Source organism: Pempheris klunzingeri, chromosome 4, assembly GCF_042242105.1.
Source record: "Pempheris klunzingeri isolate RE-2024b chromosome 4, fPemKlu1.hap1, whole genome shotgun sequence".
NCBI lineage: Eukaryota > Metazoa > Chordata > Actinopteri > Acropomatiformes > Pempheridae > Pempheris > Pempheris klunzingeri.
This window is the reverse complement of record NC_092015.1, coordinates 14062197-14076835: the sequence shown is the minus strand read 5'-3', so window position 1 is coordinate 14076835 and position 14639 is coordinate 14062197. Positions and strand designations below refer to the sequence as shown.

Below are 14639 nucleotides of genomic sequence, written 5' to 3'. Positions count from 1 at the left end.
GAGGTGAGACAGGCCAGTTTAAGTGCTCTATTACCAGAAAGACCGACGGTGTTTGCAGCCTCTGTGCGCATCACACATGAAACCAAGCAGTCAGAAACAGCACAGTACATCATTCACAAAGGACCAGTCTGTAGGCAGCAGGCAGAGCCGGGACATCACATCCTCCTGGGAGCAAAGACCAGACACCTGGTGGTACTTTACATTTCATAGACTTCTGCTAAAGGCTTGAAAATGAAAATACAGTCATTATTTAAACACACATGACTTCACCGACAATAAGATCACAGTGGGATCAAACAGGCTCCTGTATTTAAAAGTTGAAACAAAATATGATCAGAAATCAATAATTTTCACATGGTCTGGTTTGCTGTCAAGAGGGTGAATTTCCCAGATCCCATTTTTACAGTTGAAAGGCTCTATCAGTGTCTTGCATTCATATATCAACCTGAACCGACATAATTTATTTCCTTATCACAAGTAGCCCAAGAGAGGAAATTAACAAACATGGCCTCAACCAGCCATTTGGTACTATAGTGCAAATTAAAGTACTCAAATCTATACAAAAAGATTTCAGTGGTTATATATAAAAAAAACAGATGCTGTGTTTTTTTCTCATTTCCTTTTTAGCCTGGCTTTCTCTGTTGAGTCTTTGTCTTTCATTCTCGTTTTCTTTTTTAAAATGATAATTTAGAGACAAAAAGAGCTCAGTTTAAAAGCTGAACAGACCTAGCTAGTACATCATGCAGCTCGTGAAAACAACAGCTGGAATTTAAATTAAAAAAAGCTCTTTAGAGAGAAAATGTTTGTTAGAAGGTGCAAGATAGAAATTTGAGAGTGGAGGAGATTATTTTCTGAGGAGTGCCCATAATAATGCGATGCACACTGACAGAAGTAAGGACAGATGCATACATACAGTGATATTTACAGCTAGCATTTACATGTAAACACACAGCGGGTCATCCACCGGAGGAGAGACGGGTATGTGGACAGACAGCTGACACGATGAGGCAGTATCTGGTGACATTATTCCCACACCTGAACCACTGTACAGTAAATGAGACGAGAGTGAAAAACCAACAGATTGATTGCCCTCAAAAGTCTCAAATCGCATATAATTTGATAAAGAGTTGATCACAACATGCAGATTTAGTTCAGCAAGTCTGATGCGATTAGATGATCCAGTATTACGATTAAATCTACTCCGGCACACCTCTGTGGGGACATGAGACCTCCCAGATTACCCATCAAATGTGGAGAAATACTTCTCGGAAGGAGGGAAATGACAGAATGTAACATTTACCGAGCTTGAACTGAGGGTAGGAGATATTTGTGGTGACAAGATTCCTCGTCTTATAAATGCAAAAAGCCACAACCTTGCCACAGTGGTGACAATGTAGAGAAAAAACCCCAAAACAAAACCATAAAGCTTTCAGCTGTGCCCTATTAACTGCAGTCAAACTTTAACTCTCTTAAATTTCAACTGGTCGGCCAATAAAAATATGGCAATGTAGCATACGTATATAAAATATGTCTGTACATTTACAATATTTAAAACATTTACAATGTCGCCAGCTATGTACACTGGGGTGTGTTTGAATGTATGAGATGCCACGTCAGTATGAACAAGATACGTCAACAGCTCTTAAAATCAGGAGACAACGTACCAAATTTATGCAAAAGATGTACCTCGGTGGTATAAGTCAGTGCTACACGCTGAGGGAGAGGGGCAGCGGCACGGACACGTGTGGTTCTAGTAGTTTAAGACCAAACGAGCTCAGAGGGACACGATGAACCAGGATGAGACCTGCTAACAGCATTATTTACAGTCATGCACTCTTTGGTGAGCTTCTTGAAGCTCCAGAGGTTTTGTTTGACTTGTACAAGTTGAACTCGACTGGGGTTGGGCGAAGTCCACAGTGAAACATCACAATGTTTGGAGAGTCTTACGGGCTACTACTATTATAGCTATCATAATATTAATAATGAACCCAACTTTATACATTACTCTTACTGGCTTTTCACTCGCAAAGCTTTCATTGCACTTTTAAAGACATGATTTTGCTCACCAAACGGATGATTGGGGCGCTTTTAAATCACAATGTTTCCACGCTAGACGGCTCACTGGTAATGGACGGTCGGCCCAACCCTAATCTCAAGCATTGTGTTTGAACTGACAGACTGACCCCTCTCCTTTGCATTTTTGCAAGTTCAGTTTTGATTCCAAACCAAAAGCAAACTCAAACCAAACTCACACAGAAACACCTGTACAATATACTGTAGAGATGAGGAGGCTGAAGGTCTGCCTCACGTTTTTTGGACTAGTTTATCCACATGAATATACACACTACAGTAAGTACAGCGTTATCGAATGGAATGACCACTAATCTTAAATCTACACGATTCACGAGTGGAGTCATGATTTGAAAGTCAGGTCTGATTGCATATGACGTGTTCCACTTTAGCTTCGGGTGCAGCAGAATCACACTATCGTAGTTAATGTCTCTTGATTTGACTTTGAATGTGTGTGTGCATCTCGCACAGGTGGCTTTTCAGATCCACGTTTTCCCCCTGAGTCTACTCGTTAAGCCTGAGCCAGCCTGCGCCCGCAGCATCTGCTTCAAACATGGCGGAGTGTTTACACGACTCCCCCAGCCACTGCGCTGCCCAAGGCAGGCGATCACTGCCCTAGTGGGGTTAACTCTAATTTCCCGCTCCTTCGTCTTCAGCCCTACTCCAGCTGTTCGGGGTGGGTGTGCAGGCCGTTTTCAGGGCGCGCAATGCTGTGGTTCTCCCAGAAGGCCTTGTGCAGCTGGTCCACTTCAGACACCAGGGGTAGACCAATGTCCAAGTGCATCTTTAGGTTCTCCAGCCACTCCTCCAGTTTGGAGAAAGCAGGCCTAAAGATTAAGAAAGCAGACAGGGGTCTCAGTTTAAACCCCACGACACAATAAAACATGCTCAGAATTACAAATATCTATCGTAGATGTCAAACCGTTTGTCAGCGTCAAGGTCGCAACATATAGCAGCCATGGGGAAGAAGGCGCGGGGACAGTTAGGGGGACAGTAGTGCTCCAGGAAGCCAGACACGTTCAGTCCGAAGTCCATCGCCCTGGGGAGGTAGTCTGGGTCTGCATTTACCCTGCCAATTATCTGAAGAGAGCAAGAACAAAAAAAGAGAGGGAGAAAGAAGAGTTAAAGATAGAGTTGTCAGAACAAAGGCAATCCTCCTGTGCCGATCTGCTGAAGACCAGTAAAACCTCTAAACTGAAGCTCATCGTTCCCAACAGACCACAACTGCCATTTGTCTGCCTGTCAGCGGCCACATGAAGACAACTTTTCTTCTGCGCTCTCTCTAATCCCTGCACTGTTCTCTGGCTAATGGTGTCCATCTGGGGAAGTCATATTCTGACTGAACTAAACTGTCGAAGCTCAAATTATGTGGATGGTGTGTGGCCAGGCCTGAAGCTCACCACACTTTGGGGCTGGGTTTTCATTCAGAGAGCAAAGATCTGTTACTTTTTGGGGCACTGGAAAACTCTCCCAAGGAATATGGAACTTTGGAGAGGCAAGACTTTTCCCTCATTAAATGAAATGGGTGTTTTACGAATATTGAGAGGAGTTGACATTTTGACAGATCACTAAATTTACTGTTTATGCAGAAAACCAGAAGTGAAATGAAGTGAAGAGCGGTTGTGCACAAATGAAAATCTTGTGCTGGGAAAAGATTGTAAAAACAGCTTGTAGGTGGTAAACTTTGGCCAAATTCAATGAATAATAAACCTGCTAAATCGTCTCAAGAGTCCAAAAGGTTTAAAGGATTTAATAAGAAAATGACTGCTCCCCTCTTCTTCATCCCTTCCACTGCTGTATCATAGGAAAGAAACTTTTATAAATAACAGGTAAGCAAAATCTTAACCTGTGGGGAAAAGTATGAAGCAATTTCAGTTCTGCTGATCAAACAATTACCTCTGAAAACCTTGATGGGCATTTATTAGTACAGAGAGCAGAAGGTCACTCACCTCACAGAGCATGATACCAAAGGAAAAGATGTCCACCCTCTCGTCGTAGCTCTTCCCTGGGAGGGAAACGGTCAAAATAAGTGGCTAGAAATTTTTGGTATGAGTTCAAGAAAGTGTTTAGGAGGAATTCCACATGTAGTTAACAACTGTGCATGGGTTCAAATGAATAAATCAGCCTCTCAATATTATTAAAAAAAAAGAGTGTCCATGTGGATCGTACCGTGGATCATCTCAGGAGCCATCCAGTAGGGATTCCCCACCACAGTGTACCTCTTTCTGCGGTCAGGCTTCTTCAGGCCAGGCAGTTTACCCTGCGACAGCTTCTCCTCGTGCTTGTCGTCCACCATGAGCCGAGCCAGCCCGAAGTCTGCCACCACTACTGTGTTGTTCTACACAGAGAAAACGATGCGTCATAAAATGTTACTGTGATGCTGCAAAGATACACGCTGCCTAATGAACAAAAGAGACGAAAGCTTCAACGTTTGAAGCTTCAAATTCAAGCTACTAATTTCACTTGACACATTTTTAGATGTGAGCACTACAATAAAACCTTTTTTTTCATGTGACACATGTACAATGTCGTCTCTGTTTGAATAGAATCAGCTGGAAGTTTTTGCTGTAAGTTACTTCTGTGGAGCGTGTTTTAAGAAGGCTTAGTCTGTTACCGCTACTGCTAACAAAGCTCTCCTTTGTTTTTGTATCTGAGGTGCCCCAGCAAATGACAGGTGATAAAGGTCATGTGACTTCTCAAAGAAAACATATGCAGAGGTATGTCAACACACGCACACACACACAGTGTACAATGTTCTTACCTCTCGGACTAGACAGTTGTGTGAGTTCAGGTCCCGGTGGATTATGTTCATGGAATGCAGATATGTCTGAACGACAGGTTGATCGACAGAGGACAGGAGGGTGGAGGAATAAAACAAATAAAGAGAGAAAAGAGATGCTTTTAGTGGTAATCTAAAACCTGTGCCAAGAGGAACAATCGTGCCTTGTTTCATGTCATCAGTAGGTGCTGGTGTAAACACAATAAACCAGTCATGCACTACATTCATCATTGTACTCCAATCAAGGGGAAACACTGAGAACCGATTGTCTAATCCTGCAGGAATTCATGCTGTAATTTCAATAGCGGGGGGGGGGGGGGGGGGGGGTGGAAAAGATTGTGCACATTATTAGAAGGGTTGTATTTCATTAACACGGCCACTAGAGGGAGACAGCAGTGCAGATAACAGGAAACACAGCACCTTCCCTTACTGCTGCACCCATCAAGAAATTTCACTGGCTTTGTTAGATTTACAGGTGAAAAAAAGTCTTTGAACTCACCATGCCAGCAGCTATGTCCTTGGCAAAACTGACCCGCCGGTTCCAGGGATAGTTGCTGTCCTGTGAGCAAAAACCACGATTAATGAAAATGTTATTGTCTTACGACACAGACTCCACCCGAGGCAAAGCAATAGCAGACCATCACCAAAGTGACTACTAGGTCTACCCCGTGCATTTTGAATACTGAACAGGAAGTATGCTCCCCTCTCACCATTTTCTTGATGATTTCCCTCAAGGTGCCTCCCTTGATGTACTCTGCGATGAAGTTCAGTCTCTTGTCCTTGTAGAGGACTCCAATGAACTTGAGCACATTGGGGTGATCCAGGCAACGCATGACCTTCACCTGATGAAACAGCGGCAGACATTTTTACACATTTGCATGCTGTTCTAGGGTCTTGGCTTGGTCTTTACTTGCTGGATAGGAAAATTAACACTTTATTTGGACAGTTAAATGTTAATGCTCAAGTTGAGTATGAACATTTGGGAGTTCAAATAATGTTCGACAATCACAAACGGACATTTTAATCTCAGCTTTAGATGATTTGTGGGTTTGAATTTAGTCCCCAAGTCCCTTTCTCACTGAAACCTACTGGCACCTCTTGCACGTTTCTGCTCTATTTATTTTGATTTTACACGCAACAGAGAGACTTCCTGTATAGATGTGGTGTATGAAATTACAAGTAGTGCTCAGGGCACTACCACAGCATGACACCTCATAAAACATATTGGAGGAGGAGGAGGAGGACGTGGAAGGCCAATATTACATGCACATAAGCCTGAAATATTATCCTCATGATGCCTTTGTCTGAAAAGTTTGCGTTCGTTTCTAATGTTGACCAGAGAGGCTGAGGAGCACTGAATAAAATTACAACAGACTCCGTAATGTGAGACTTGGGCCACCTACAAACAAACAGCCAGCGGGAGTAATAATCATGCTTCATTGTGGTCGGGAGGGTTTGTTTTATAGCTGCTCCTTCTACTCTGTCGTCATCTACACTGATTACAAAGCAAAGACTCAGTATTATCGTAACCTAAAAATAAATCTAACACCCCACACATACATACACTCAACCAGACGGGAACAATTTTCCTGAACTTCAAACATCCCAATTAGAAGGTTGTTAACAGATGAGTGAGTCTAAGATACTGAACATCAAACGGGAACATCAGGAATAATTCGAGGGTAACAATAATTCAAAAAGTCTTAATGTCTGTGTATGAGTCATTCTCTATTATCTTTTCAAATACAGGCGAGACAGGGGAGAGGTGTAGCTATGTGTAGGAGGTAAAATAGGTTCTGCTAACCCATCACTTTTTGGGAGAGGACTGTGTTAACACTCCCTTTCGTCCTATTTCAGAGGTAATTTTATGTATTTCACTTCCATTTATTCAAGCCACAGAACACTTCCTTTGTGCCCTACATTCATACAGAGGAGCTGTTGGTTTTACCTAAAATATTCAGCGTCTGGTCATGTATAAAAATGTTTTACCTCCTCAGGACAGATTTTTCCAGCTGGTTCAGGAATTCAAACCTGTAACAAACTTGCTTCACTAACTTCAGGCTATTGGCTGCTCTCATTTTAACTCTTGGACTAGCATTAAAACATCACTAATGTCAAAAATTAGGTTTGTATTGAAGAAAATGATTTATGAACATCCTGGTTATGTTATGATCTGAGGTCAACACTTAGATTTCTGCTTAGGACAAACAAGCTGCTGCTTCAGCCTCTGAGTAGAGAGCTGAGTAAATCTTCCACTCCTTGATGGCGCAACATGTGGGATCGTCGTCCATCTCCACTCACCTCTTTCAGGAACGTCCTCTGCGTCTCATCGTCAAAGCGGATCAGCTCCTTCATCACCATCACCTCTCCTGTCTCTCTGTGGGTCACCTATGACAACACAGACGGGTCACATTGAAAAAACGAGCTAGGAGACGTTTTCCTGATGTAAAGCTGACCACAAAGTGTGTGAGATTTCACCTCTCCACACTCCTCTTGTTTATCTGACTGCTGCCATCTTCTGGACAATGTAAGTATGACCACATTTGTTCACTTCCAGTGCTGTATGTGATGTACTTTACATACAGGCTGGTATAAATATATGCAAACAGGGTCTGACCTTGATGGCCTGTCCGAAGCAGCCCTTCCCTAGCACCTCTCCATGGATGAGGTCCGATGGACGGAAGATGCGGTGTGTCCGATTGGACACAACACGGAGGGACTCTGATCGATTGATGTCCTTCCTCTGGGAGATGGGGGACGCTGCGTTGCTGGAGCCTGGCGACTTATCAATGCTGTAGCTCCTCCTGAGGGGTGAGAGGGGCGATGAGAAGTGTGACAGGAAGAGGAGGAAGAAAAGGAAAGGGGAAAAAGAGAGATGAAGAGGATGGAAGGGATGAAGAAGAGTAGAGAATTTGATTACTTATTTGCTGTTGCAATAAGAAATATTGATCTAGGGACTATATGCTAAAAAGATATGGAATCAAATTTGTTTCAAAAGTTTCAAGCAAAACTTCAATGAGTCAATTCAAGCAAACAGGGGAACAACCTCCGGGTCACAGCCGTGTCGCTCAAAAACTCAACAGCCAATAGGAACGCGCCTTTGAAAGAGCTGTTTCATACAGTAAAGGTTCAATAAAAAAAAACATCAAGCCTTCTGTCTTACGTGATGATGCGGGATCTCAGGCTGCTGATGTCGGGGATGGGGGGCTGGGTGATGGGCAGGATGGGGCTGGGGCCCTCTGACAGAGGGGTGGACAGGGGGCCGTCCACTTGCTCCTCAGCCTCTGAGGAGCCTCCTTCCTGCCCCTGACTGTGAGGGTCATGCTCAATGGTGAGCTGCAGCAGCCGGCTCGTCTCCTGGATCAGCAGGTCGATCTGGAGAGGAAGAGGGAGTTAAGATGAGCTGGTCTGTCTTAAATTAGAACAGTTTCCTCTTATAGCTAAAAGAAATGCTGTAATAGCTGGAGGCGTTACAGTGCTGCGTTGCGTAATGATAGTCAACCTTTACATCTCATGACGTAAAAGCTGAAGTTAAAGGTTACTAGAAGGGATGAAAGTTTGACTTCCCTTTAACGAAAAACAAAAAGCAGAAAATGTGACTTTGCATCTCAAAGAGCGACTCAATGTAAAAGCCACCAATTAATTGTTCTTCTACAGCTGATTACGTACATTATTTCGTCAAAATTAAATGTCAAACTGTTTCACAAAAAGTTGATACGATCATTTGTGGTTCGTTTTGCTTATTTACAATTGGGGAACATGTGAAGTCTTTTTTAGGATAGCTGTAAGATAAATGTTGGGACGTTTCCCTCCTCAACCACAGGACAATTGAATTCATCAAGATTTCAATGATCATATTTCCACTGAGGTAAATAATGTGCCAGGGACAGTGTGGTGAATACCTCATCCAGTGGGACATTGTGAATGGGCGTCCCGTTGATTTCAAGGATCTTATCTCCAACATGAATGGAGTTCTTCACATCTGGACTGATGCAGTCTGGGTCCACCCTGAATAAAGAAGAACAATCAGCAGAATAAATTATAAAGAACTCTTTAAACATCCTCCTGCGCACATTGAAACACTTTTGTTTGCACACAGACCTCAGATCTTAGCTCATTTGAATAACAGTGACTCATCTCCTTTTCCTACCACTCTATTATACATTTTAAATTAATCTCATCTATCACACTGTCATCCAGTTTTAATCTACCCCCCTGAATCCTTTGTCCTCCACCATACTGGCCTCTCCTAGTCTCAGTGTAGTCTCTCCTCCTCACACAACGACCACAAAATATGCAAACACACATACAAACATAGACTCACTGGGAGACTCTGACAGTGTGTCCGTGTTCAGGGCTGTAGCCGTTGGTCGGGCTGAGGGGCTGGTCGATGGCAACGGAAAAACCGCGCCCTCTGCGTCCGTTGTTGCCCTCAGCGGAGGCTGGGATGGACACGAGTGTGACGGTGTGAGGGATCCGTGAGCATGGCGAGTCCGGTAGCGACACAGGGCTGACGATGGTCTGGTAGTAACAGTGACCACTGGAGCCGGAGAGGAAGAGGAAAAAAAGATGAGGGAAGGAAGGAGGGATAGATGGAAAGGTGGGGCAAAGTCATGAAAAAAGAAGAAATTGTAGTGCGGTTTCTGGCTCTACAACCGTCCATGAAATCATGGGAAATCAGGGGGAACATCAAGGTCTCGTTACAACAGCATCACATGTTGTTGACGTGATGCTCTTGATGTGTTTGAGAAAACACTTAGCTGTCATTGTTCAGATTTGAAGGCCGGTGTGACCTCTGATGAGTTAAGATCTGTTTCATAACTTTGACAAACAAGACTATTTTCTCTAAAACCTGAGGAATGCTGGGAACATTTACCTTTTCTATTTTACACGACACACAGCATGCTTTACTCTCTCACTTATGCTTCACCTCTATCAGACAAGCAATTTATGTAAAAGCAATTTATGTAAAAATGTAATGATCTGAGACAATCACATCGTCATCATCCACCTCCACTCAGAGAGGAGGACAAAGGCTGTTCTGTCTGCATGTATCTCTGTGTAGTGCAGCTTGTTTCACGTTGAACCCTGTTGTTTTTGAAGCCCAAGGCTTATGACAGTCACACTAACACAACGAACAGACACAATAAGTGACCTGTGAAAGTCGAATGATTTATATAATGTTCATGATGCAGGTTTTCTATTGCAGCCATCAAGACTGATCCTGTTGGAGCTGTTAATATGTTAATACAGACCATCTTCTCTGATTCTACCTTGTCTTGAGTTATTCACCGCAGCACATCTCTGACACCTGCTTCAAACAACTGCACTTTGAGTAGTCTCTTTTATGGTTATTTTGCTGGAAAATTCGGTGCTCTAAATACCGCAAAAATGCACCACATTACAATTAATAAGCTCAAACATCTGTGGTAAAACTGTGGTTGACAACAAGTCCTTTGAAGCCCAAAATAAGCTGCGCAAATTGAAGATTTTGTCAATCAACTGCAGCTTTGGCTTCTTGTGGGTTTTTTGTGGCTTTGGTTGCACTTCAAAGGGGTTCACATATATTAGTTTGCTGCAGAAGAAGGAATTAAGATAATTAACAATAAAAAAGAACATTTCAGAACTATTAAATCCTACATGTCACAATCTGACTTTTGACAGACTATGACATTCAGGTGTTTGCATTTCTTATGATATTTTGCTTGAAGCTCACCAGTAGAGTTTGGATCGCTCCACCAGAGCGTATGTGTCTCCATCACCAATGAACGCCCTGCAGTTCAGACAAGTGAAGCATTCTGGGTGATATTTCTGTTCCCCTGCGACCTGTCACAGAAAAACCAAAGACATGGTTAAAAGAACATTCTGCCCGTGAAAAATTGATGTACAAGGATGTCGAAGGGATTGTTTTCTCAACTCTTTTTTTATTAAAACACTCCAGGGCAGGAATTCACAACAGTGGTTTTGATGTTACCGAAGCAACAGGCTACATGAGGCTTTAATAACTGGTCGGGGAAGTAGGGCGAGGTCTGGTGACTGAGGGTAATGCTGAGAGCTGAGAGATTGAATTTGCTGCTGCCAGATCCCCCACCAGGGCTTAGGGCAGTTTTGCAAACAAGAGAGGGAATTGAGTTATAGCCAAAAAACAGAGCAGGCAATGAGCAGATTAATCACACTGGCAGATCTGAGGATGAAGCAGCCGCTGGAGGTTTCGGCTCTGGTTGCTCTTCAAACCAACGGAAGAAAACCAAAACCTGTTAATATGATCAGATAAATCACCAGGAAATGGTCACGGTCAACTATTTATCATTTCCATCGGGTAACAACCTTCCCACTTTTACCGTTGCTCATTAAATCTGTTTGTCCTTGCTGATCAACTGAGAAATCGATAAAGTGGGCCCTCACCTCCACATACATCATTATCGACCTCTTTTAACTCCATCAGGTAATTTTGCACCCACTGATGTAAATGACCCACCCACTCAAACACCTAATGGCTTCTATGATTAAACATGAGCTACGATGTTAAGCACCGAAGGTCGAGTCCCTTATAGCTGTTCGCTCCCCTGAGGCTGTGCTTGTGGTTTCATTTTTTGCTTTGAGTGGCAGAAAATTTTGGAGGGAGCGGTCCCCCTGACAGCACGTCTCCACTGCAATCATCTGCAATGCTAATTCAGTATACAGAGAGTGAGGAGGGGCATTGAAGGGCCCGATGCTGAACAAAGAACAATCAATTAAATGCAAAACAAAGACACAGAAATCAAAGAATTTTGTACTTTGTAGTCAAATCATTTCGAGAAAAAACATAGATATTTCTGTAATATTTTGATAATAAAATACATAATTCAAAGACATTAAAGTTTTACGATTTTTAAGATTTATTTGTAAAACAGGCTTTTGTATATCAAACCAACATCACTGAAGGGCAAATTATAACTCTTAGATGTAGGCACAACTCTGAGATGCAGCCTTAAAAGTGACTGGAAAATGAAAGCAGAACTAGAACCGCCCAAAGAGACAAATGCTTCTTCTAAACAGTCCATCAAACTGAAAGAAAACAGGGAAACATGAGCCATAAAGGAAGAAAATGTGAAGATCAAAGAATCAATAACATCACTGCGTTCAGCCATATGTCTGCTGCCCCACCCTCCTTGGAGAGCAGCAGTGAAGCCACGAGCGCACACAAACACATGCTGAGGGTCCTCAGGCTGCACGGAGGCAAACACTGAACAAGCATATTAATTAAGTGCTTTTCAAGTAATTCATCTGAGCTGCTCCCTCCAGCTAAACACCAAGAGAACATGCCACCACTTGGTTTTGATATAAGGAGCAAGATAACATCCAGACTCTACTGTATTTTCTAAGGAAATGGTTTTCTATCTTCCACTTTCCTGTTTTTTGGAGTGAGAACAATAAAGACTGACTTTGCAACAAACAAAAGACAAAGAACAACTAATACTGAACTTGCAGATTAAGGTTTTTCCTCCTCTTTGCTACACATGTTGTTTCATGGTCACGTTCACAACACAACATCATAGCAGACGGAAAGAGCGAGAGGAGAAAACAGAGACATAATGGCTTTGTAATGGACAAGGGAACGAGGCAGTCGTAGAACTTAATTTGTCCTCCTTTATTTGTCCTCCTGGCAGTCTCATAAAAAGGAGCCATAAAACAATTACTGTTTGACATCGACAGCAAGCGTAAACACAACGCAACACAAAATCGAAAGTATGAAAAAGAGATGACCAGAGAAAATCTGAGGAAGGAAGATCGTTTTTCAAGCTAAATACAATAAATCCATTATAATTTGTAGCATCAGATCTGTTTGTGGATAGCTGTGTATTCTCTCTCTTTATGTGTGTGAGTGTGTGTGTGTGTGTGTGTGTCACTTAGGTGCAGCCCTACAAATGGGAAAGACAGGAAGAGAGGACAGCTGGGAACGGTGATGAAAAGGCTATGTGACTCTGCACAACCTGACACTGTGGCTGCCATTTGCTTGCCATGCGGGGATGACACACACACACACACACACCCACAAACACACCCACACACACCCAAACACACACACTCCCACACCCTCTCTAAAACCACATTTGACTGGCGACAGCTGCTGTCCTCACATTTGGGACATGCTTCCTCTCCAGAGTGCAGATATAACGACAGACAGTATAAAAAATAAATAGTCACTCTGTGTGATGTCAAACCATCTGACTGTCTGACAAACAGCTTTCACATGTCAGATTCAAGAAACATCACATGTATTAAAACACCACCGGATGTCTATCTGTGCATGTGTGTCTTGAAGTGCATTTAATAATTTGGGCATTAGCTCATCACGCTCATGAATGTGTGACTGTGTGTTAGCTGCTCATGTAGCCTCGTGGTCTCATACTGCGCACATCTCCCTGAGGGGAGGGCGAGCGGGTCGACAGGCTCCAGCAGTAACCAGGTCAAGCTGCAGCACAATGTTCAGTTGCCACATCGTTACCTTGATTTGATGTGCCCCCGTTTAATTTTTTATTTATTTTTTTTTACCTTAAGCTAAAAATGAGACTTATTCCGACATTTTTGGTGATGACCCCTTGCTGCAAAGTCTACTATTCAGTTCACAGTGATTCTCATCCTCAGATGATCCTTAATCTGATCTTTTAGGCAATCAGCTATTCGTAAATACATTTCTAAGTTTATGTCCCGCAGTTGATACCAACTAGACTAGCTAGATTCAAATTAGTGGTTTACTAATAAGTTTATATGTAAGTAGTGTAATGTGTACATCGGCCACTCAGAAACATCTGCAGCAACGTTCAATAAAATATAATCAACCACATAAGCAGAAACTCATCGTAGCATCACAAAGTTGTAACATATCTACAAAAACATCACAGCTTTAGGGACCAAACAAAATTAACTGTCTAACCTAATCAATTTGTATGTTGGGGTAAAGTGTTGGTTATTTCTGTGAAATGTAATTTAAAATCCTCCCAGGTTACATCACTAATTAAATGTCAGACCAGACGTGTGTCTTCTCTCTAAACAGGTAGCATTAGCAAGCTAACGTTAGCTTTGTCAGTTAGCTACTTTATGTTAGCTACACAGCAGGCACACCGAGCAGACAGTGGATTTTGATATTAAGTCGCAACTAATCTTTACAGAAGAGCTGCGTTAATTTTCAGCAGAGTTGAGTAAATCTCCACTTGTAAGTCAACACTTGTGTCCAAAAAATCATTTGCATTTGAACAAATGAACAGAAAAAAGTTGAGGCTTAGAGAAAAGCCTACAAAATGAACATTATTCTACTCAATGCAAACATGCTTAACTCTTCAGAGTCTCAGACCGCCCGTCGGCGTCAAAGACACAAACACAAAGAAAGCAAACTCAACAGTTTTAATGGGAAACACAAAAGGTAAAATGAAAAGTAGTAAAAAAACGGCCATTTTACCCCAAGACTCTGGAGGGTTAAGCAGACACACACACAAAAAAACCCTCCAAGTGGTGGTCGGCCACAGAGGCTGTCAGCTTGGCGTGTCAGGGGCCTTAAGCTTATTTGCTTTTAATGATTTATATGTGTGACCTTAAGTTGGCTGTGGAATGTGAACAGACCCTTTTTAGCCATTTGTATGGAATTTATGGCGCTCTGATGCTCTCAGCGACAGCAAACAACTAAGAAACACGTTGGTAGTTAAGTCAGGGATGCTTGACAAATGCCTCTGACCCTTAGTCACCCATGTTGACTTTTCCTGAGCTGAGCTCTTGGTGATCACTTATCTGGACATTATAATCAGTTAACACC

The 14639-nt window shown here is 42.6% G+C and overlaps 1 protein-coding gene across 1 annotated transcript in view; it reads right to left on the bottom strand.

Moving 5' to 3' along the window:
* Window positions 1–348: 348 nt before the first annotated feature.
* Window positions 349–14639, bottom strand: part of limk1a (LIM domain kinase 1a) — a 47961-nt gene continuing 33670 nt past the window's right edge. The window contains exons 4-16 of the mRNA XM_070829531.1: window positions 10566–10675; window positions 9174–9389; window positions 8752–8857; window positions 8013–8224; window positions 7467–7653; window positions 7151–7237; window positions 5560–5691; window positions 5349–5408; window positions 4832–4897; window positions 4240–4408; window positions 4020–4075; window positions 2993–3150; window positions 349–2897 (exon numbers count right to left, since the gene is read on the bottom strand). Coding sequence (XP_070685632.1) covers window positions 2729–2897; window positions 2993–3150; window positions 4020–4075; window positions 4240–4408; window positions 4832–4897; window positions 5349–5408; window positions 5560–5691; window positions 7151–7237; window positions 7467–7653; window positions 8013–8224; window positions 8752–8857; window positions 9174–9389; window positions 10566–10675 — 1728 coding nt within the window. The 3' untranslated portion in view covers window positions 349–2728. The remainder of the gene's footprint in view (window positions 2898–2992; window positions 3151–4019; window positions 4076–4239; window positions 4409–4831; window positions 4898–5348; window positions 5409–5559; window positions 5692–7150; window positions 7238–7466; window positions 7654–8012; window positions 8225–8751; window positions 8858–9173; window positions 9390–10565; window positions 10676–14639) is intronic.